At 43.1% G+C, this 19,461-nt stretch overlaps 15 protein-coding genes across 15 annotated transcripts; 7 read left to right on the top strand and 8 right to left on the bottom strand.

Annotated features, from left to right (window-relative positions):
* Positions 1–118: 118 nt before the first annotated feature.
* TDA10 (putative ATP-dependent kinase) lies at positions 119–955 on the top strand (the record flags this gene model as incomplete). Its single annotated transcript, XM_018130238.1, has 1 exon — positions 119–955. The coding sequence occupies one exon, from the start codon at positions 119–121 to the stop codon at positions 953–955; it is 837 nt and encodes a 278-aa protein (XP_017985666.1).
* On the bottom strand, positions 950–1,773 carry REC107 (Rec107p; the record flags this gene model as incomplete). Its single annotated transcript, XM_018130239.1, has 2 exons — positions 950–1,467; positions 1,539–1,773. 2 exons carry the CDS (start codon positions 1,771–1,773, stop codon positions 950–952), a joined length of 753 nt encoding a protein of 250 aa, XP_017985665.1.
* A 176-nt stretch (positions 1,774–1,949) lies between these two features.
* On the top strand, positions 1,950–2,273 carry LSM8 (U4/U6-U5 snRNP complex subunit LSM8; the record flags this gene model as incomplete). The annotated part of the gene is made up of 1 exon (XM_018130240.1): positions 1,950–2,273. One exon carries the CDS (start codon positions 1,950–1,952, stop codon positions 2,271–2,273), a length of 324 nt encoding a protein of 107 aa, XP_017985664.1.
* Positions 2,274–2,333: 60 nt separating this feature from the next.
* On the bottom strand, positions 2,334–3,113 carry MDE1 (methylthioribulose 1-phosphate dehydratase MDE1; the record flags this gene model as incomplete). Its single annotated transcript, XM_018130241.1, has 1 exon — positions 2,334–3,113. The coding sequence occupies one exon, from the start codon at positions 3,111–3,113 to the stop codon at positions 2,334–2,336; it is 780 nt and encodes a 259-aa protein (XP_017985663.1).
* A 225-nt stretch (positions 3,114–3,338) lies between these two features.
* BNA1 (3-hydroxyanthranilate 3,4-dioxygenase) lies at positions 3,339–3,869 on the bottom strand (the record flags this gene model as incomplete). The annotated part of the gene is made up of 1 exon (XM_018130242.1): positions 3,339–3,869. One exon carries the CDS (start codon positions 3,867–3,869, stop codon positions 3,339–3,341), a length of 531 nt encoding a protein of 176 aa, XP_017985662.1.
* A 135-nt stretch (positions 3,870–4,004) lies between these two features.
* On the top strand, positions 4,005–4,280 carry MVB12 (ubiquitin-binding ESCRT-I subunit protein MVB12; the record flags this gene model as incomplete). Its single annotated transcript, XM_018130243.1, has 1 exon — positions 4,005–4,280. The coding sequence occupies one exon, from the start codon at positions 4,005–4,007 to the stop codon at positions 4,278–4,280; it is 276 nt and encodes a 91-aa protein (XP_017985661.1).
* Positions 4,281–4,329: 49 nt separating this feature from the next.
* Positions 4,330–5,106, bottom strand: CIR1 (Cir1p; the record flags this gene model as incomplete). Its single annotated transcript, XM_018130244.1, has 1 exon — positions 4,330–5,106. One exon carries the CDS (start codon positions 5,104–5,106, stop codon positions 4,330–4,332), a length of 777 nt encoding a protein of 258 aa, XP_017985660.1.
* Positions 5,107–5,452: 346 nt separating this feature from the next.
* SER2 (phosphoserine phosphatase) lies at positions 5,453–6,403 on the top strand (the record flags this gene model as incomplete). The annotated part of the gene is made up of 1 exon (XM_018130245.1): positions 5,453–6,403. One exon carries the CDS (start codon positions 5,453–5,455, stop codon positions 6,401–6,403), a length of 951 nt encoding a protein of 316 aa, XP_017985659.1.
* Positions 6,404–6,493: 90 nt separating this feature from the next.
* On the bottom strand, positions 6,494–6,805 carry TRX2 (thioredoxin TRX2; the record flags this gene model as incomplete). The annotated part of the gene is made up of 1 exon (XM_018130246.1): positions 6,494–6,805. One exon carries the CDS (start codon positions 6,803–6,805, stop codon positions 6,494–6,496), a length of 312 nt encoding a protein of 103 aa, XP_017985658.1.
* Positions 6,806–7,670: 865 nt separating this feature from the next.
* On the top strand, positions 7,671–10,400 carry STU2 (Stu2p; the record flags this gene model as incomplete). The annotated part of the gene is made up of 1 exon (XM_018130247.1): positions 7,671–10,400. The coding sequence occupies one exon, from the start codon at positions 7,671–7,673 to the stop codon at positions 10,398–10,400; it is 2,730 nt and encodes a 909-aa protein (XP_017985657.1).
* A 276-nt stretch (positions 10,401–10,676) lies between these two features.
* AW171_hschr2172 (HBL242Wp) lies at positions 10,677–11,660 on the bottom strand (the record flags this gene model as incomplete). The annotated part of the gene is made up of 1 exon (XM_018130248.1): positions 10,677–11,660. One exon carries the CDS (start codon positions 11,658–11,660, stop codon positions 10,677–10,679), a length of 984 nt encoding a protein of 327 aa, XP_017985656.1.
* A 563-nt stretch (positions 11,661–12,223) lies between these two features.
* On the top strand, positions 12,224–13,918 carry AW171_hschr2171 (alpha-keto acid decarboxylase family protein; the record flags this gene model as incomplete). The annotated part of the gene is made up of 1 exon (XM_018130249.1): positions 12,224–13,918. One exon carries the CDS (start codon positions 12,224–12,226, stop codon positions 13,916–13,918), a length of 1,695 nt encoding a protein of 564 aa, XP_017985655.1.
* A 302-nt stretch (positions 13,919–14,220) lies between these two features.
* On the bottom strand, positions 14,221–15,996 carry DIP5 (dicarboxylic amino acid permease; the record flags this gene model as incomplete). The annotated part of the gene is made up of 1 exon (XM_018130250.1): positions 14,221–15,996. One exon carries the CDS (start codon positions 15,994–15,996, stop codon positions 14,221–14,223), a length of 1,776 nt encoding a protein of 591 aa, XP_017985654.1.
* A 382-nt stretch (positions 15,997–16,378) lies between these two features.
* AW171_hschr2169 (uncharacterized protein) lies at positions 16,379–17,608 on the bottom strand (the record flags this gene model as incomplete). Its single annotated transcript, XM_018130251.1, has 1 exon — positions 16,379–17,608. The coding sequence occupies one exon, from the start codon at positions 17,606–17,608 to the stop codon at positions 16,379–16,381; it is 1,230 nt and encodes a 409-aa protein (XP_017985653.1).
* A 387-nt stretch (positions 17,609–17,995) lies between these two features.
* ZPR1 (zinc finger-containing protein ZPR1) lies at positions 17,996–19,429 on the top strand (the record flags this gene model as incomplete). Its single annotated transcript, XM_018130252.1, has 1 exon — positions 17,996–19,429. One exon carries the CDS (start codon positions 17,996–17,998, stop codon positions 19,427–19,429), a length of 1,434 nt encoding a protein of 477 aa, XP_017985652.1.
* Between the last annotated feature and the right edge of the window lie 32 nt (positions 19,430–19,461).

Below are 19,461 nucleotides of genomic sequence, written 5' to 3'. Positions count from 1 at the left end.
TTCGACGGCGATCCCGTGGCTGTTGCACTAAACCTAGCAAAATGTTTTTAGTGAAGTTTACGGAACATGGCATTGAATTACATACACTTTGTAATAAAGAAAACTACCTTTCATACATATGCCTTCCTCAACAATTGATACTATCCTTTCGTTTGTCGATGTTAAAGTACCCGAGGCTTTGGCTCAACGAAAAGGCCCTGGGCCCCTTTTTATCTTAATTTCTGGAATACAAGGATCAGGCAAGTCATATAACGCTTACAGGTTGTTTGAGCATTTAAGTAAGCATTATAAAACCTTAAACATCTCTATAGATGATTTCTATCTGCCTCACAATGAACAATTGGCATTGAGTAAAAAGTATGAACAGAATCCTTTATTACAGGGAAGAGGACTTCCTGGTACTCATGATCTAGATCTGCTTGAAGCTGTCATCAAGAGATTGAATAGTCCAGAACCTGGAGTTCTGGTTATCCCGAAATACAATAAGGCTGCTTTTAATGGAGAAGGTGACCGCGCAGGGTATGCTAAAGTCAAAAAGCCAATTGACATTGTGATCCTGGAGGGGTGGTTTCTCGGATTCCAGTCTATACCAGAGGCTAAATTGGCTCTATTCGCAGGTGAAAACACCAATAGTTCCCTCGCCCTAATTAATCAGTTCCTCCGCAGGTATGAAACTATCCTGTGGAAGAATTCCGAGCTCAACACATTAGGGATCGTGCTTGCCGCTGATGACATTCAAAACGTTTATACCTGGCGAGTCCAGCAAGAGCATGAACTGATTAAAAACACAGGCAGTGGCATGACCGATGAACAAGTGTCTCAATTTCTTACTCGCTATATGCAGTGTTATAAGATCTACTACGACAGGTTCGTACGTAGTCGCGCATTAGGCAACATTTGCAACCTAATAATTGGACTCGACCTGCAGCGTACCACCACCTACGTACTTCTATAGTTCCTGGTCAGATATGTCTTCCCATGGAATAATGTATCGAGTTTTATTTACTTTGTCCCTTGTCTTGCTCAATGTAACACCACGAGGTGTGGGAGAAGCCGAACGCTTACGACTAGCAACGAAGCTTGGAGGTGGTGTCGATAAATTATGCTGATTATGCTCATACCTCTGATTTACAAGCTCCTGCTCTAACGTAACTTGGCGTTCTGTTAAGTTTTGCAAGTCCCGTGACATGTTTCCTAGCACCTCAGTAACTCGATCCATCTGAACAGTAACATTATACAGTACCTGCTGTGTCGATTGGAACTCCTTCAACCACCTATTCTGCCTAGTTTCAAAGCTTTTAATGATTCTAGATGAGAACTTGTCCATTTCTCCCGCGGACAACGGCGGCAACTGCACAGTACTCTTGGAACGTGATCCCGAGCCGCCAGAGTTCTGCGTTTTCCTTATTTCACCTAGCAGCACCTTATGCTTATCCTGTAAGGCCCTTAGCACTTCTTCTTTAAAGGCTAACGGAGATTTAGTTAGTACCATTGAGCCAATGTTTAATTATTATAGGGGTATTCTCAAATTCACGTACACGTTAATTCATCATTCATAGTGTTCTTCCAATCCACAATACCTTTTTGAGTCACATTGAGCTCGTTACAGCGTTTCCGCAGCTCACTCAACAGATCACCTGCTTTTTCTCGTAGATCTATGGACTCCATTTCAAGCTTTCCTGCCCATTCAAGGATCTGCCTATCAGTATCATCCAAATGTTTAAGAGGAGAACTGCCATTTTCTGTATCACTAGTAGCCAATCTATCAGTCATCTTAACTAGATATTCTTATGCTAGATCCCTATATATGTTGTTAGTTGCGGTGTAGATTTAGTTTTTATTTAGTTCAGGTTTTCAATAAAAAGGCTAGAACACTAGCAAACTTGCTACAATAAGCTGCTTAAATGAACAAATAAACAGATAGCAAAGCTTGTTCGGCCTCTAAATCAATGTCCCCACTACTCAAGGACTATCTGAATCAAAGGGTTGTTATTATAACCACGGATGGTCAATGCCTATTGGCTACATTGTCAGGTTTCGACAAATCTATTAATCTTTTACTCTCTGACGTGAAAGAAAGATTTACTCAATCAAGCATTGCTGGTGCATATGTCCTTCAAGGCTCTCAGGTGGTATGCTGTGGGCCATTTGAGGATTCTGGGAGTGATTCCACTGAGGAAGTTGCCCAATTGCAAAATACGAAGAATATAGTTGACAGGGAACATGAAATATGGAAGGAAGTATGGAGAACTGAGCATGGCGATGCACTGTAAGTTTAAGAATAATGATAGGTATATAGATAACAGAATACTATAAAATTTGGGAGACTAATCTCAGTATGTTTTCACGTACTTCTTCTCTTCCCCAATAGCGCATGCAGGTGGAATGCCCAATTGGTGCATCTTGGTGGCAAGTTCTAACAAGTAGTCGATTGCCTCGTTGTAAACCTTGGCCTTATCTAGAGTAGGTCCCCAGACATACATTCCGTGTCTACGGACAATAACGGCTGTTGCGTTAGGGTACGCTGCAAGGGCCTCATTCAGACCATCGGTCAAGTCTTCTTCATGGGCAGTATTCTCAATAATTGGAATGTGTAAAGTATCAAAGAAAGACAAGTTAATGTCCTTACCAGTTACCGGGTCTTTCTGACCACTAGGCAAAGCCTTGATCTGCTCTATATTAGCAATTTCAAAGACTTTGTCGAAGAATAGAGAGCACATCACGGCATGTTGAGAATGAGTATGGATCACAGCGGCGGCGTTACGCTGTCTGTAGCATGACATGAATAGTGGAGTACATGCACTTGGCTTGTAGCCCTCAGGAGTACGGATATAGTCCTCGGTTTTAGGGTCCATAACGAACATTTCCTCAGGCTGCAGTTGCTCTTTCTGTACACCAGAAGGAGCAATATAGATATGTCCAGTCAAAGGATGCTTCACTGAAATACCACCGCCAGTCCCAGTAATCCAATTGTTACTGTAAAAGAGTCTACATAGCTGGCAAATGATATTTGCAGGATGCTTTGGGTCTTTTGAATGAACAAGAGGGTCTTTGTTAGTGGAATCGTCAACTTGCTTTGATGCACACTGACAACCGTCCAAATAGAGCGCCATATTGATGCAAGTACTGTCAAGGATTAAAGCACAATCACTTATTTTAGAATCAGATCTAATAATAGTTGTTGTTCACTAATATTGCGTTTAGAGTTAGCCTAATGTCTTGAAAGTAAAAGGCTTTTTAATTATAGAACTACAGTTCAGAGTCAGAGCGGGTGAAATAAAAAAAGTAAACACAGAGCAATACTTCCCACGATATATACATTTTTAAACCTTGTCGTATTATTGTGGCTTCGAGTAGTTCAGCGTCCCACACTCCTTGCAAGTCCTTAGTTCTTCGCTCTCTTCAAACTTTAGAATGCCCTCTTTAACTTGGGTTCCAAGATCTTTCATTTCAAAATCGAACTGACAGACTATTTCCTTGCAATTAGAGCAGTACCATCTTAAATGATCATCTTGGCCAGCGGGTCTATCTTGTTCAACAACAATGCCAACTGTGCCACTGTACCTAACAGGGTTATGTGGGACATTTGCAGGCAACAAAAAAGAGTCTCCTTCATTAATAGTCACATCCTTAAAGCGATCTTCACCTTCTAGAGTTTCATCAACGACTTTTAATGTCATATGACCTTTCTTCTGGTGGAACCACTCGGGAGTTGGGTTTATATGGTAGTCTGTGCGTTCGTTTGGGCCACCGACAATCATCACGGTGAACCCTCCGCGATGTAGACAGTAGTTGTTAACAGGAGGTTGTAGGAGCTCGCTATTCTCCTGTAGCCATTTATCAAGGTTAATTGGCGACGTGTTCAACATTTGAGGCTAGCTGCTTATTCTGGCTTGGTGAGGTGGATTTATAGTAGTAATTTTGGGGAGATATCGAGCTCGTTTATAAATTATATTTAGGACTGTTAGAAACAAGATTACTAAGATAACGCATAGGAGACGGATATGACACTTCGAAAGGTTCCCCTTATCAATTCGATGAGTGGCGAAATGCCTAAGGGGCGTCCTAAGTTGCAGCTTTATCCGCTGCATTTGCCAGAACAGTTCAAAACTCCTCAGCACTTTCCAGCTTGGATGAATGAGTGTGATCAGTTGATTGATTCAATCGATCGAACGAAGGAACAAGCAAAAGAATGGGACCAGTGGTATCGCGAAACGTATCTGAACAAGCAACCTCCTGGGATCTTGGACATGGAATTACTGCTTCCCAAGAAAAGGTGATATAGCTGATGCCGTTAATATATACATAGGCAGTTATACATGAGAGTGCTTAAATAGCCTTAACTTCTTTTAGCTTAGCTACAAGTTCATCTACAGAGCCCACTTTTACACCGGCAGGTCTTGCTGGGGGCTCTTCGGCTCTGAGGACCTTGAGTCTTGGTTCTAGGTCGATATCTGTGAATGCTTCTATAGTGGTCTTCTCCATGGGCTTCTTCTTAGCTTTCATTTTATTTGGTAGGGTCACATAACGAGGTGTGTTCAGACGCAGATCAGTAGTAACCACCAGTGGCAATGCAGCACTGACGACCTCTTCTCCTCCATCGACCTCTCTGGTGACTTTGGCTCTCATGTTGGCCTCGTCGATTTCCACCTTGGCCGCGTTAGTGGCTTGTGGCCACCCCAAGAGACCCGCAAGCATTTGTCCAGTGTTGTTACTGTCATCATCTGTGGCCTGCTTACCCATAATAACAAGATTCGACTTCTGCTTTTCCACTATTTTTTGTAATATCTTCGACACAGCCAGTGGTTCAAGTTCTTTATCCTTAGCATCGACCAAAGTAGCGGAGTCAGCACCCTTTGCTAGTGCTGTGATTAGAGAATCCTGCGATTTAGCAGGACCAATAGAAACGGCATGAATGCTTTCAACTGCAACCTTCTTGGCTTCTCTTATTCTGACGGCTTCTTCAACAGCAATGTCATCAAATGGGTTAACACTGAACTGAACACCAGTTTTCTGCACAGCGGTAGCAGCTGCGTTGATTCTTGGCCTGATTTGAGGATCTATGACCCTCTTGATGGGGACGAGGATTCTTAGAGCTTTCGACATTCGTCTATAACGTTGTGTATGTGGGTGTAGATTTGTATGTGATGACGAAGTTATTTGGAAACCGAATTTTTCACATTATTGAAGCTGACTTCGACAGCTTTTACAGAACACCAAGAAATAGTCAATTGCAACACTGTATATCGTTACTGGAAAGCAAAAGGGATAATACGCATACTATAAGTTCCATAGTTGTCATCACTAACGTTCTTAATATTTTAATTTCCGTTACTTTTAAATATCCGACTGCCGTTACCGCCACATCACCATTTACTCCAACCTGTTTATATAAGAACTTCTTTGGACCTCTTCAACCCGCATCACTTTGAAATCCCTATTGATAGATAAGATGGTTGATTCTGCTAAGTTTGTCATTACTGCCATCGCTCATGGCGAAAGTTTGTTGCCAGATTTCATTGATCGTTTCCAGAACTTCCTCTCATCGCATGAGGTGCTAACCGTTTCGAAGAAAGAGCTTTCACAGCGTGCTACAGACTATTTTGTGAACTTTAACAGCGAAGCTGACGGCGTGGATCAGTTGAAAGCTATCTCTGCTGCGTTTCAGCAAGATCAGGCAGTTACTGATGTCGACATCATTGTTCAGAAGAACGATGAGCACCGCAGAAACAAGAAACTATTCATATTTGACATGGATTCTACTCTTATCTACCAGGAAGTGATTGAACTCATTGCTGAGTATGCCAACGTCGAAAAGGAGGTCCAGCATATCACTAACCTTGCCATGGAAGGCAAGATTGATTTTGTCCAGTCATTTTTAGAGCGTGTTAAGTTACTGAGGGGCACTAAGGCCGACATCGTTGACGAAATTAAGCTCAAGTTGCAGATAACCGAGGGTGCACGTGAGTTTACAAAGGGTCTTAAAGTAATGGGCTGTAAAGCCGCTGTCGTGAGCGGGGGTTTCATTCAGTTCGCGAACTACCTAAAGGAACAGCTAAACCTGGACTGGGCTCATGCAAACACCCTCTCTACGGAAAAGAACGCGGAAGGTGAAGCTGTCTTCAGTGGTGGCACCGAGGGAGAGATGGTGGACGCTGACTTCAAGGCAGACAAGTTGCTGGAGCTAGCCGAGCTGCTGCAAATCCCAGTAGAAGCCACAGTTATGGTCGGTGACGGAGAAAACGACCTCCCAGCAATGGCAGTCGCAGGTTTGTCGATCGCGTGGCATGGAAAGCCAAACGTGCGCCGTCGTGCCTCTTGCCAACTGAATACCAAGTCGATGGCGGACGCCTTCTACATCCTGGGACTAACAGACGCCGAAATATCCCGCCTTATAGAATAGAATATACACAATTAAGAAACTATTTAGTAAGACATTGAAGTTAACTGAAAAAACGTATATTCGCATTACTACATATACTATCTAATTCATTTAAGCGTTTTCCTCTATCAACTGCTTAACCTTAGCTGGGTTAGCACCAGTAACCTTATCTAACAATTTGCCAGACTTGTAGAACAAGAAGGTTGGCATAGAGGTAATGGACTCCTTTTGAGCAACTTCTGGCAAAGCGTCAACGTCGACCTTGTAAAACAAAACATCAGCGTAATTAGTGTCAAACTTCTCGATCATTGGAGCAATCATTTTGCAAGGACCACACCATGTGGCGAAGAAGTCAACGACAACGAGAGCGTCCTTGCTGACAGCATCAGAGTATTCGGATTCAGAAGTAATTTGAGTAACCATTTTGTAATTGTATTTAACTGGTGAGCTAGTAAATGTTAATGTAAACGTGAGCGTGAAATGGTATGTTGTGTTTATAGGTTCATTATATATACTCAAGGAGCGGTGATAACTTTTCCGTCTAAATCCGTTCCTGTACCGTAAGCCTAGAATTTAAAACCACCTTAACCGGATACGGTTACTTCATCCCACGTAGTTGGGTAATTAGTAAGAAGTAAAAATAGTCAAAAAGAGGCGATGTGCTTGATGTATACCAGGACCTTCTAGACACTCAAATTACTACCGATAAGCCGTTTGTCTTGGCCTTGCAGTCGCTTGTAGTCGCTTTGTAATCTAGATACTCCCTTATTTACTATTACTAACTCCATACCCGCCCGGCACTCCACAAGCTATGGGTCTTCAGGCATACTGGTATAACTACGGGTGCATATGGCTCTCACACCTACAAGAGCTGCGGTGGATAGACCATCACATGTGACTTTAGCTATCAGCTTCGTAATTACAGCTATGGCCGGTCTAGTAAGAGCCTAATTCGGTAGAGGATGCAAGAACATGGAAGATATTAACAAAGCAGCAACAAACTACAAACTGGATTACATGCGCGTAGGTATTCTATGACGGACTGCGAACTCCATAAAAGTCTCCTGATACCTTTATGTGTCTGTCGTTTCTTACATAGCGCTTCGCTTTGTGGTCTTGATTTTTCCTCATTTGTTTATTTATCGGTTTCCAATCTCTCTCCATTTAAGGTTAGATTTAATCCTTCTATTCTATAATGCACAAAAACAAGAGGTGTTGGAGCCAAGGACTACATAATCCAGATATATTGCTATCCTCCTGATACTGAATTGGTTGCCAATATCTTAAAATGAGTGAGGAAGAGGATTTTACAAAGCTTTCGTTAAAGCAGAGGCTATCGCATAAGTCATGGAAAGCAAGACAAAGTGCTTATCAGGAATTGGGATCTACGTTTGAGAAATGCTCGTTGTTGAACATTCCCAATGAGGTTTCGGCGTATTGGGAGTACCCGGAACAGTTCAGTAAGTTTATTGTGGATTCGAATGTTGTAGCACAAGAAAGTGCGATTGGGGCGCTACATACTTTATTGGGCTTTATGGCTCAGATGGCCGATTCATTACCGGATACGTCATTGCTACGATCAGAGTGGATACCTCCTTTGGTAGAGAAGGGATTGAGTTCCTCTCGGGCTGGTACTAAGACGAAGTCGTTGGAAAGCATATTATTTTTGGCATCTTTTGACAACAGTATTAGATCTACGATTGAGCTGATGTTACCATTCACCGCTAATAAGCTGCCGAGATTGGTGAGTAGTTTGATGAATGCGCTAGCGAAACTTGTGGAGTCGTTTGGATTTATAGGTGTGAAGAACGATTTTTGGCCTGAGGTTTTGAACCCATTGCCGAAGTTGGCTGGCCATGCTGATAGAAATGTCAGATCTGAGACTATGAACTTCATCCTAGAGATCTACAAGTGGGTGGGGAAAGAATTCTTGGAAAGTCTACTCTTAGAGAAGTTGAAGCCTATCCAACAGAAGGATTTGGACAAGCTTTTTGCTCAATACGATGGTACGATACCTCCTGCGTCACAGCCTAGGCTATTCCATTGGCAGATTCTTATGCAGCAAGAAACCGCCGTTGCTGGGGTTGATGGAGATGGGGACACCTTAATGGGCGACGCCTTTGCTAACAGTGGGAAAACCATATCACCAGTGGTGATAGATGGCTCCGCGACAGCTGTAGCTGACCCCTACGATCTGTTACCTGTTGTCAGTATTATGAAAAACTTTCCTCCGGATTTTGAAGCGCAGACGAAGTCCCCTAAATGGAAGGACCGTGTCGAGGCGCTACAAAAGGTCTATGACGAAATACTAAAACCAGCCAAAAAATTAGATCAATCGGATGACTATTCGTTATACATTCGCATATTGGTTCAGATACTTGTAAAGGATGCTAACTTGCAGGCTGCCACCACCGCTGCGAACTCTGTTGCACATTTAGTGACATGCTTAAGAGAAGGAATTGCCCCATACGCGCCTTCTGTATTAGATGCCCTTTTACAAAGAACAAAAGAGAAGAAACCGTCAGTTAGTGAGGCCGTAGGAGAAGCCCTAGATCTAGTATCAAAATACCATGGTGTAGATAACTGTTTAGAATGTGCGGTTGAATACATGAATCACAAGATTCCTCAGGTTAGGTTGGAAGCCACGAACTTTTTGACAAGGATGCTACAAAAAGAATGGCGGCAAACTAAAAGCAAGTTGAAAGATGAGGCTATTGTTAGAATGTTGCCTGACATTGTTCCAGCAATTGTGAAGGTTGTAAATGATACCCAACCATCTCTGAGGGACTCCGGGTTTGAATGTTTTGCTACTATGATGAAGTTACTGGGAGAAAAGGAATTTAGCGATGCACTTGAGAAAGTAGGAAGTCAAAAGAAGAAAAAGATATATGAGCATTACGAAAAGGTTGTTCTTACCGCTCCTCCGGTGGTACCTGCCATCACTAATAATCACCCTCCACCATCCCATGCGCAACATGGTAGAACGGCTAAGCTCACTAACACCTCAACGACTATGAATCACGCTAAATATAATCCCTTAGAGAATCGTTCGTTAACACACCAAGATTCTTCTCAGAAGCTGAAGTCTCCTTCTTCATCTATCCCGATTAAGCGAGGCCCCAGTTCACCATTAAAAGATAAAAATCAATCTAAAGGAAATGCCGGTGCAAAACCTCGCCTGGTGGGACGCTCTGCAAACCACCCTGCTCGAGGTACGCAATTTACTTCGAGTTCGTTAGCCCCGCCTCAACCCGCCAATTCACAAGTATCAGCCGCATCAGCCGCTTTAATGACAGAATTGGAGGAGCTAAGGAACCAGAAAGCAAAATGGAACAAGGAACGTCAAGAATTGGTAGCTAAACTGACCAGTTTCCAAACCCAAACTTCCCAATTGAATTCAGAAAACCAAATGTTGCAGAATCAATTGAATGATTTTCAAATGACATTGAATGAGAAAACCATGACGCTTCGTTCCAAAGATTTGCAGATAACGAAGCTCAAAAATCGTCTTGCCACTTTAGAGAGTGAATTAGATGCTATGTTGACCGCCTCAAATATACCCAACACCCCAGCGAAAACTGTACTAGAAGGTATACACTCAATATCACCATCACGTAATGGTAGCGTCAATGGGGAGAGTGTCTATGGCGACATCAATCATAGTGATCCATGTATTAGTATCCATCCACATAATCCTCAGCAATCAAGGAAAACATCTGGGGGATCCCTACGTATCAATACCGGCTTGACGAGTAGGTTTTCTCCGTTAGCGTCATCTATACTGGTTGCAACATCCAGTGAATCTAACGATGACTTACAAAGGCGCGTAAACTCTCTTCACATAATGGACACTTCGAATGCTGTTGCGGGTAGCACACCCACTAATGGTAGCAGCACTTCCTTCTTTAGTGATGAGTCTTGGAAGCGTGCAGCCGAAGTTACAAACCAATTGAAGGCCCGCATTGAAAGAATGAGAGCAAAAACGCGGGGTTTAAACTTGGACGCAGATGATGTCTAATGTGAGCAACCCAAATTAAGTAGTATTTAGTTTATTCTATTCATAGTTAAGGTTCCATACCCAACACAACTATAAATAAGAATATTATCCTGCATGCACTCCTTCATTGTCTGTAATATTACAACGTTATATAGTCCTATAGATCCTCTAATCAGCAAACAGTTAGATGAATACACCTAAAACTGCCGTTCATGTACGTTGTTAACCTAACCCATGATGTAAAAATGTAACGTATTGCATTAAATGTGGCTGAAACTTGGCTCAATAGTAGGCCAGTTACTTTTGTCGAATTATGCGTCGGCTGACGGGCACGCGAGTTCTTATACGGGGTCCGTGTCTCGAACCTCTCACTAGGTGTATAGGTTTTCGACAACCCAGCGGGCGACGTGGAATAAAGATTGGGTGGTGACCAGACATTCTAATCGGCCGCCGCAGCATTCTAGCCTTACGAGTCGGCTTGAAAGGTGAAATGATAACATCCACAGAACGCTTAGGGTCTTCCAGAATCATAAGCTCCAGCTTCTCTCGGATCATGTCTTCTGGTGACACTTTCTGTTCAGCCATTTCTTCCTTGATCTTCAAGAACTTCTCTGCATGATGAAGGTAATCTTTGGTGCTGGCAGCATGTCTTAGATTCTCTAACAGAACGCTTAACCGAGATTCGTACTCACGAAGCTGCTCCTCTTTCCGCTGAAGACGTTCTCTAGAGATCGCCTCCGGCCCATACTCATCGACATACACAGTGCCAGGGAACTCCTCCCACAGCCCTGCGTATATCGAGACCGAAACAAACCGATTTCCAAAGAATGCCCTGTCTACCGCACAACAACGCACTGCACTAGATGCATTGTCGTACTGTATCAACGCATGCCGGCGATCATGGTCAACCTTGGATCTTAAAATCTTCCCAAAAGGCGCAAACTCCTCAAATATCGTCTCCCAAACCAACTTCTCCAGCGGAATATTGGCTACTTCGACCGTCTTCGAGGACTCGCTCTGCACCATATAACTCTTCCGTAATAAAACTAGGTATAACCGTTCCGCAAAATTGTCATCATCCACCACACCTTCTAAAAGTCCCCTCATCAACACTACAAAGTCACGCTTGCTACCAGCGGAAATCTCACATGTTTCTAGTGCCTTTATAATATATCCCTTAATAAGATCTCTAACACCATCTTCGCCAACAAGTGGCGCTAGAGCTCGGTCTAACCATTCGTCCAGTTTTAAAATCTCATGATGAGACAAGTCCATAAACATAACACCATCCACAGGCTCCTGTCCTCCTTCTCATCTGTCTAGTCAATCACCTACTCTTCTTGTGTACCAAGCAAATCTCATATCACCCCACACGGAATTTCGGCATATATCACTGTTCACGGGATAGTCCCATTTCTTTTATTTGCATTAATTATGCACAATTTCCCGAAAACGCATAAACAGAAATGCGTTTATGCATTTTAGCAAAATTTGAAGACATGGTGGTCAGGCGACTACCATGCCATGGAACCGCCCAGAATATGCGTTTATTCCCAAACGTTTGAACAATCGACGTTAATTATACGCCAAGAGCAAATGGTCCGATATCTTAGACGCTTGTGTATAACGCATAATTATTATACGCATTGGAATTCCTCAGCTAGGAATCTGGTGATGTTGCTTCGAATATATTTCTTCTTTGAATATTACCTGTGCTGATTTATTCAGAATATATAAACAGTTCTTATTTGTAGAATATTGTACTCGAGTCTTCCAAGAATCTTTCTTATATTGTATACTATAACCACAGATTAAGAGATTAGTCTTACAGTTTAAAAAAAAAAATGTCTGAAATTACCTTGGGTCGTTATTTGTTCGAAAGATTAAAGCAAGTTGAAGTTCAAACCATCTTCGGTTTGCCAGGTGACTTCAACTTGTCCTTGTTGGACAAGATTTATGAAGTCCCAGGTATGAGATGGGCTGGTAACGCCAACGAGTTGAACGCTGCTTACGCTGCTGATGGTTACGCCAGATTAAAGGGTATGTCCTGTATCATCACCACTTTCGGTGTCGGTGAATTGTCCGCCTTGAACGGTATTGCTGGTTCTTACGCCGAGCATGTTGGTGTTTTGCACGTTGTTGGTGTTCCATCTATCTCATCTCAAGCTAAGCAATTGTTGTTGCACCACACTTTGGGTAACGGTGACTTCACCGTTTTCCACAGAATGTCTGCTAATATCTCTGAGACTACTGCTGTGTTGACTGACATCACCTCTGCTCCATCTGAAATTGACAGATGTATTAGAACCTGTTACATCACCCAAAGACCAGTTTACTTGGGTCTCCCAGCCAACTTGGTTGACTTGATGGTCCCAGCTTCTCTATTGTCTACTCCAATTGACTTGAGCTTGAAGCCAAACGACGCTGAAGCTGAGGCTGAAGTTGTCGAGAGTGTTTTGCAAATGATCGCCAACGCTAAGAACCCAGTTATCTTGTCCGATGCTTGTGCCTCCAGACACGATGTTAAGGCTGAGACCAAGAAGTTGATTGACGCTACTCAATTCCCAGCTTTCGTTACTCCTATGGGTAAGGGTTCTATCGACGAACAACACCCAAGATTCGGTGGTGTTTACGTCGGTACCTTGTCTAGCCCAGAAGTTAAGGAATCAGTTGAGTCTGCTGACTTGATCTTGTCTGTCGGTGCATTATTGTCTGACTTTAACACTGGTTCTTTCTCTTACTCTTACAAGACCAAGAACATTGTTGAGTTCCACAGTGACCACATCAAGATTAGAAACGCTACCTTCCCAGGTGTCCAAATGAAATTCGTTTTGCAAAAGTTGGTCAGCCAAGTTGGTGATGTCATCAAGGGTTACCAACCAGTCCCAGTTCCAGCTGGTCAAACCAAGAACGAGCCAACTGACGACTCTACCCTACTATCCCAAGAATGGCTATGGAAGCAAGTTGGTGACTTCTTGCAAGAGGGTGATGTTGTCATCACTGAAACCGGTACTGCTGCCTTCGGTATTAACCAAACCCGTTTCCCTAACCAAGCCTACGGTATCTCCCAAGTCTTGTGGGGTTCCATTGGTTTCACTACTGGTGCTTGTTTGGGTGCTGCTTTCGCTGCTGAAGAAATTGACCCAAAGAAGAGAGTCATTTTGTTCATTGGTGACGGTTCCTTGCAATTGACTGTTCAAGAAATCTCCACTATGGTTAGATGGGGTTTGAAGCCATACTTGTTCGTCTTGAACAACGATGGTTACACCATTGAGAGATTGATCCACGGTGAAAAGGCCCAATACAACGACATTCAGCCATGGAAGCACTTGAACTTGTTGCCAACTTTCGGTGCCAAGGACTACGAAGCTATTAGAGTTTCTACCACTGGTGAATGGAACAAGTTGGCTTCTGACAGCGCTTTCAACGAAAACTCCAAGATCAGAATGATCGAAGTTATGTTGCCAGTCATGGATGCTCCTTCCAACTTGGTCAAGCAAGCCCAATTGACTGCTCAAACTAACGCTAAACAAGAATAAATAATACATGGTTAACTAATAAGATCTACCGGATAGCACTCTTTAGGAAATTATAGATAATAAAGACTTGCGTTTTAATGTTTAATAAAAAATATCTTATTTGTTTTTTAAGTAATTAAAGTAATATATAGTAGGGGGGGAGGGGTAAAACCGTCGAGCTGATATAAGAGTCGCCTTGTCGGTACGAACTATTATATACACCCACTACCTCCTCACAGTTAAACAGGAAATTACAGATGAGTTTGATTTCTAGTATGTGCAAGATAGTTGTCCCATAATTTGATTCTATATCTCTAACATGCCTAGAAGATCCATCCGAAAATCTTTTCGTATAACCATTTCCACGTCCATCCTTTCTCGTTTAATATCTTCTGATGTTCTGCTTCCTCGATCTTCCCTTGTTCTTCCTCCATATCAATTGGGCCTTTAAATGAGTATAGGTCAACATCCTCTGGTTTAATCCACTTGGTCTTATAAATGACCTTGTATCCCACGAAGCATATAATGTACACTGGAATACCAATATAACCTGTGATGAAGTTTTGGTAGTCGAATCTGGGTCCCAAAAATACTGTGTAGTTCTTCATTAATGCAACGAAGCAGCAGAAACCAAGTGCAATTCTACCGGCCCATGGCTGCATTGGTGCAGCATAAGATAATGTCGACCTGTCGATACCCTGTGCCCTGAAAGCCTTGTAGAATCCATCGTAAGTAATTAGGATGGTAATCCAAGATAGCAATCCGAAAATGGACGAAACGTTAACGAAGTACTTGAACATCTTGGCTGCGGAATTAGAAATGTTCATATAAGCAAGGAAGCAGCATACTGTACAAGCTATTAAAGCATTATAGGGAACCCCCCAACTGTTGGTGTAGGCAAACACCTTAGAAATCTTATGGTCAATTGCTAGACCATATAAAGTCCTGCTTCCCACATATAAGTCGGAGTTACTAGCACTGAAAACAAATATTAACACACAGGCATTGAAAATATGGTGCAAAACAGGAATACCTGCATTCTTAATCGCAACCACATATGGTGACGCAGCGGCCGATGTTGTGGCATTACTGGCTTGTAACAATCCGGGATCATTGTAAGCAACACACATACCCAATAGGAAAATGGTGCATGCATAGAAAACAATAATTCTGTATAACGTCAGCTTGATGGCGCGAGGCACATTTCTTCTTGGATTATGTGTTTCCGCGGCAACAATACCGCACAACTCCGTACCCAAGTATGCAAACAGCGCGTAAACAAACACAGCCATGAATGAAACCAGGCGACCAGTGGGACCCTCTATGTCAACTGAACCGGATTTGTAAGCGTTAAACGCTCCGGGGTTGCTCCAGTACCTAAAACCGAGTCTATCGCCACTTGGTACTCCAAGCATAATCAAGAACAATAGGATGATGACGACAATCATAACTAGCACTTTAAAGCTCGATAGCCAGAATTCAAATTCCCCGAAGAACCGCACTCCCACAATATTAATTGTCACAATTACAACCAAAAATATCGTGATCCAAACACCAGGATTCACCTGCCCAGGCGGAACCCAATACTGCATCACAAGCGCACCCGCCGTAAGCTGGTTCGGAGTAAGAATCAGATACTTGAACAGATACGCATATCCAACAGCAAACCCTAGTGCAGGATCGGCGTACCGCGTCGCATATGATGTATATCCATCCAATGGTATATATGCCGCCATTTCACCCAAGCATGTCATAACAATGTACACAACAACTCCCATTATACAGTAACCAATAAATACAGCTCCCGGTCCAGCTAGCGATAAAGACGTACCAGTACCAATTAATAACCCAGTACCCAAAGACCCGCCAATAGCAATCATAGACATGTGACGCGCCTTTAGATCTCTTTTCAACCTAATACCGTCATATTTACCATCGTATTCCCAGTCATTACGCTCGACGTCGCTCGACCCTAAACCAGAGGTCCCGCTACGCTTGGAAGACAAATTTTCATTATTCTTAATCTTTTCATGATCATCAATAACTTTTACTTCTTCACTGTCATCCCCACTATCACTGTGATGCTGATTATACGCCATCTTCGATAGTGTCTTAATTCTGGTTGGTTAATCACTAAATAATCATACATGACCTACACAAAACACGAGCAAGCAGTTTAAAGCAAATATATATATTATAATGGTATCATTTAATTCTACTGTTTATGCCTCCCAGCCAGCAAGTTTATGCCGCTATCCAAGTTCCGCTAGGCATGACAAAACATTTTAATCAGTATTTTCTTTGTTTTGGGGTTCTCTGATTACACAATATATGCCTTGTACAACCTCGGAGTCATGGCGGTTTCTATTATTACGGTTGAATAATAGACATGCGGCTTTTTTTGATTGTAAGGGATCGACGGAAAGATTTAAGTATGCGCCGCATGCGGCTTCGCTCACAATCGTCTCACGTGATAAGGGGTCACTTTCGAGAGCCGACGCGGAAACTTAAAATGTCGTTTTTCGTGGGGGCTATAGGATCTTCATCTGAAACACGGGAGCCGCCGACAGTTTCAACGGCGGCTACGGGGATATCGCCCATTATGTGCCGGGTAACCGACTTGACTTTAGTTCCGCTCTTGATCAGGTAGCAATCCCTGAAGACATGGGGAGGGGAACTGCCGGTAAATGAGGTGATGTTTTTGACGGTATAGACTGGTATGAGGTCCAGGACAGATGCTGCTGCTTGTAGGACCTGAACAACACCGGTGGAACCGAATCGGTAGAGGATTAGGTCACGTAAGTTTTCTATGCGGTTTAACACTGGCGTATCTAGGGGTTTTAAATTAACGGGATCATCTTCATAAGTGTCTAATATATCGGTTCCTGGTTGGTAGTGTATGAAGCGCTGTTTGCTTAATTTGCGAAGAAAAACCTCGGTTAGGGCGGATGTAAGGACCGTTTTCGTATGGGGATGTTTGAGCATAATTTTGGTGACGTTTTTGTCTGCATCTGGATGATCAATTTTGTTGAGAGCGAGAACGGTGGGGAACTTAACTTGCATAAAGGCTTTAACGACCTGGGTAATGTGAGAGCTGTCCCACTTTTCAAGGGGCGGAAGGTCCTTGGTACGGCTTAGTGCGGCCTGTACTAGGTCAAGGTTGGCTCCGTAGCCGCCAAGTTGCGCCTGCATTGTAGAAAGAGTTGTTGATTTTGTAGCTACGTGTTTACGAACTACAGATGGCCAGCGCTTTTCGAGGTTTCCTTCGATCCAGAGACGAATCTCATCCTGTAACCACTGTATGTCCTGTAGAGGATCGTAGCCAATAGTGTTTTTTCCGTCCGCGTCGGTGGTCCCACTGACGTCGACTACGTGGATCAAGGCGTCTGCGTGTCGCAGATCATCCAGGAATTTGTTTCCTAGACCTCTACCTGAATGGGCACCCGGAACTAACCCCGCGACGTCTAAAAGTGTGATTGGGACGTGCCGCATGCCCGACGAACACCAACCATAATTTGGCTTACACAATTCCTGCTTTCCAAACCTGGAGCATGCACATGGAACCTGTAAGTAGCCAGTGGCTTTATTCGGTTCGATGGTAGTGAACGGAAATGCGCCAACAGCTGCATCAGCATCTGTGAGCGAGTTAAGCATTGTCGACTTACCACTGGACGGTTTGCCGACAATTCCAATTAGCGGATCTTGGGGCATAGGTTATGGTTATCCGATTGGTCTGTTGGAGTGCAGAGAGCCAATGCGTTGCTGTAGCTTGTGTTTTTACAACAGTTTGAAGTTGAATATTGATCGTTTCCGACGGTAACACCTCGCGGCATGGACACAACACGGCACTGGAAGACCCTGTTCAGGGTATGGATATAAAGCGCCTGGCGGTAATTGATCGATAGCAAATTTGCGGGGGGCTCAGGCAGCCGCCTGTTTAACCTGACAGGAGCAGGGTGGTGAGGAATATGAAATCGTATTGCTTACGTAATTACGTCACGTTGAAAATTTTATTTTGGCTGACATCTAATTTTTGAAGAGAGAAGAGATGTATGTAACCAACAGACGATAAGAAGAAGCTAAAACCCCCAGTAAGCCATGAGCAACAATCGTGGTAATGAGGATATGTTTAAACCTGTCGGCGAGGCCGCAGAGGAGTTTTCAAACCAAAATTCTGGTGTTACCAACACAGGGGCATCAGATGCACAAGGTCATCCCGTCCAAGATATTGAATCATTGTGTATGAATTGTCATGAAAACGGTACGACGAGGCTATTGTTGACTTCGATACCTTATTTTAGGGAGGTGGTCCTTATGTCCTTTGAGTGTCCTCACTGTGGATTGAAGAACTCTGAAATTCAACCTGCTAGTGAAATACAACAGAAGGGAGCTAAATATAAGTTGAAAATTGAGTCCAAGGAGGACTTTAACAGACAAGTTGTGAAGTCCGAGACCGCTGTGTGTAACTTTTTGGAGCTTGGTGTGGAAATTCCCGCCAAGAGAGGCCAATTGACCACCGTGGAAGGCTTGCTTTCCGATATGGTCGAGGGTCTTTCTTCTGACCAAGAGGCTAGAAAAGCTGTTGATGAAGAAATGTACCAGAAAATTGAAGCTTTTATTTCTAAAGTGAGGAAAACTATCGCATGTGAAGAGGGCACATTGCCCTTGACATTTACTTTGGACGATCCCGCCGGTAACTCTTGGATAGAGTATAAGCCAGGTGAGTTATCACACAAGTGGTCTCAGATCGAGTATGTGAGGTCAGATGAGCAAAATGTTGTAGTTGGTATTTTAAGCAAGGACCAGTTAGAGGAACGTCGTCAGAAGGAGCGTGAGGAGCTTTCTGAGCGTGAAAGAAACCCATCGCAAGCCAAGAAAGAGATATTCCTCTCCGATGCTACAGACATTGAGAACTACCGTAATGAGGTTCAAACATTTACTGCTACATGCTCCTCGTGTGTGCAGGAATGTGACACACATATGAAGGCTGTCAACATACCCCATTTTAAAGAGGTAATCATCATGTCTACAGTATGTCACCATTGTGGCTACAAATCAAATGAAGTGAAAACTGGCGGTGAAATACCGGCCAAGGGAAGAAGGATCACATTACTATGTGAGGACCCAGAAGATTTGTCTCGTGACATTCTAAAGTCAGAAACATGTACTATGAGTATCCCAGAACTCAATTTAGATATACAACAGGGTACTCTAGGTGGAAGATTCACTACAATTGAGGGAATATTAACCCAAGTCCATGAAGAACTTGAGTCCCGAGTATTTTCGCAGACTTCCGATTCAATGGACGAAGCAACCAAAAACCGCTGGGTTTCGTTCTTCGATGGCTTGAAGGCTGCATTAGCTGGTAAAATTAAGTTTACTCTCATCATGGAAGATCCATTAGCTGGCTCGTACATTCAAAATGTGTATGCACCTGATGCCGATCCTAATATGAAAATTGAAGACTACGAAAGAACTGATGAACAAAATGACGATTTAGGGATAACTGATATGGATGTTGGCCAAGAGTAAACATAATTAATCCAAGAGAAGTGGGCAACTTA

Source organism: Eremothecium sinecaudum, chromosome II (assembly GCF_001548555.1).
Source record: "Eremothecium sinecaudum strain ATCC 58844 chromosome II, complete sequence".
Lineage (NCBI taxonomy): Eukaryota > Fungi > Ascomycota > Saccharomycetes > Saccharomycetales > Saccharomycetaceae > Eremothecium > Eremothecium sinecaudum.
Note: the sequence above shows the minus strand (reverse complement) of the source record. Positions and strands in the feature narration are given on the sequence as shown.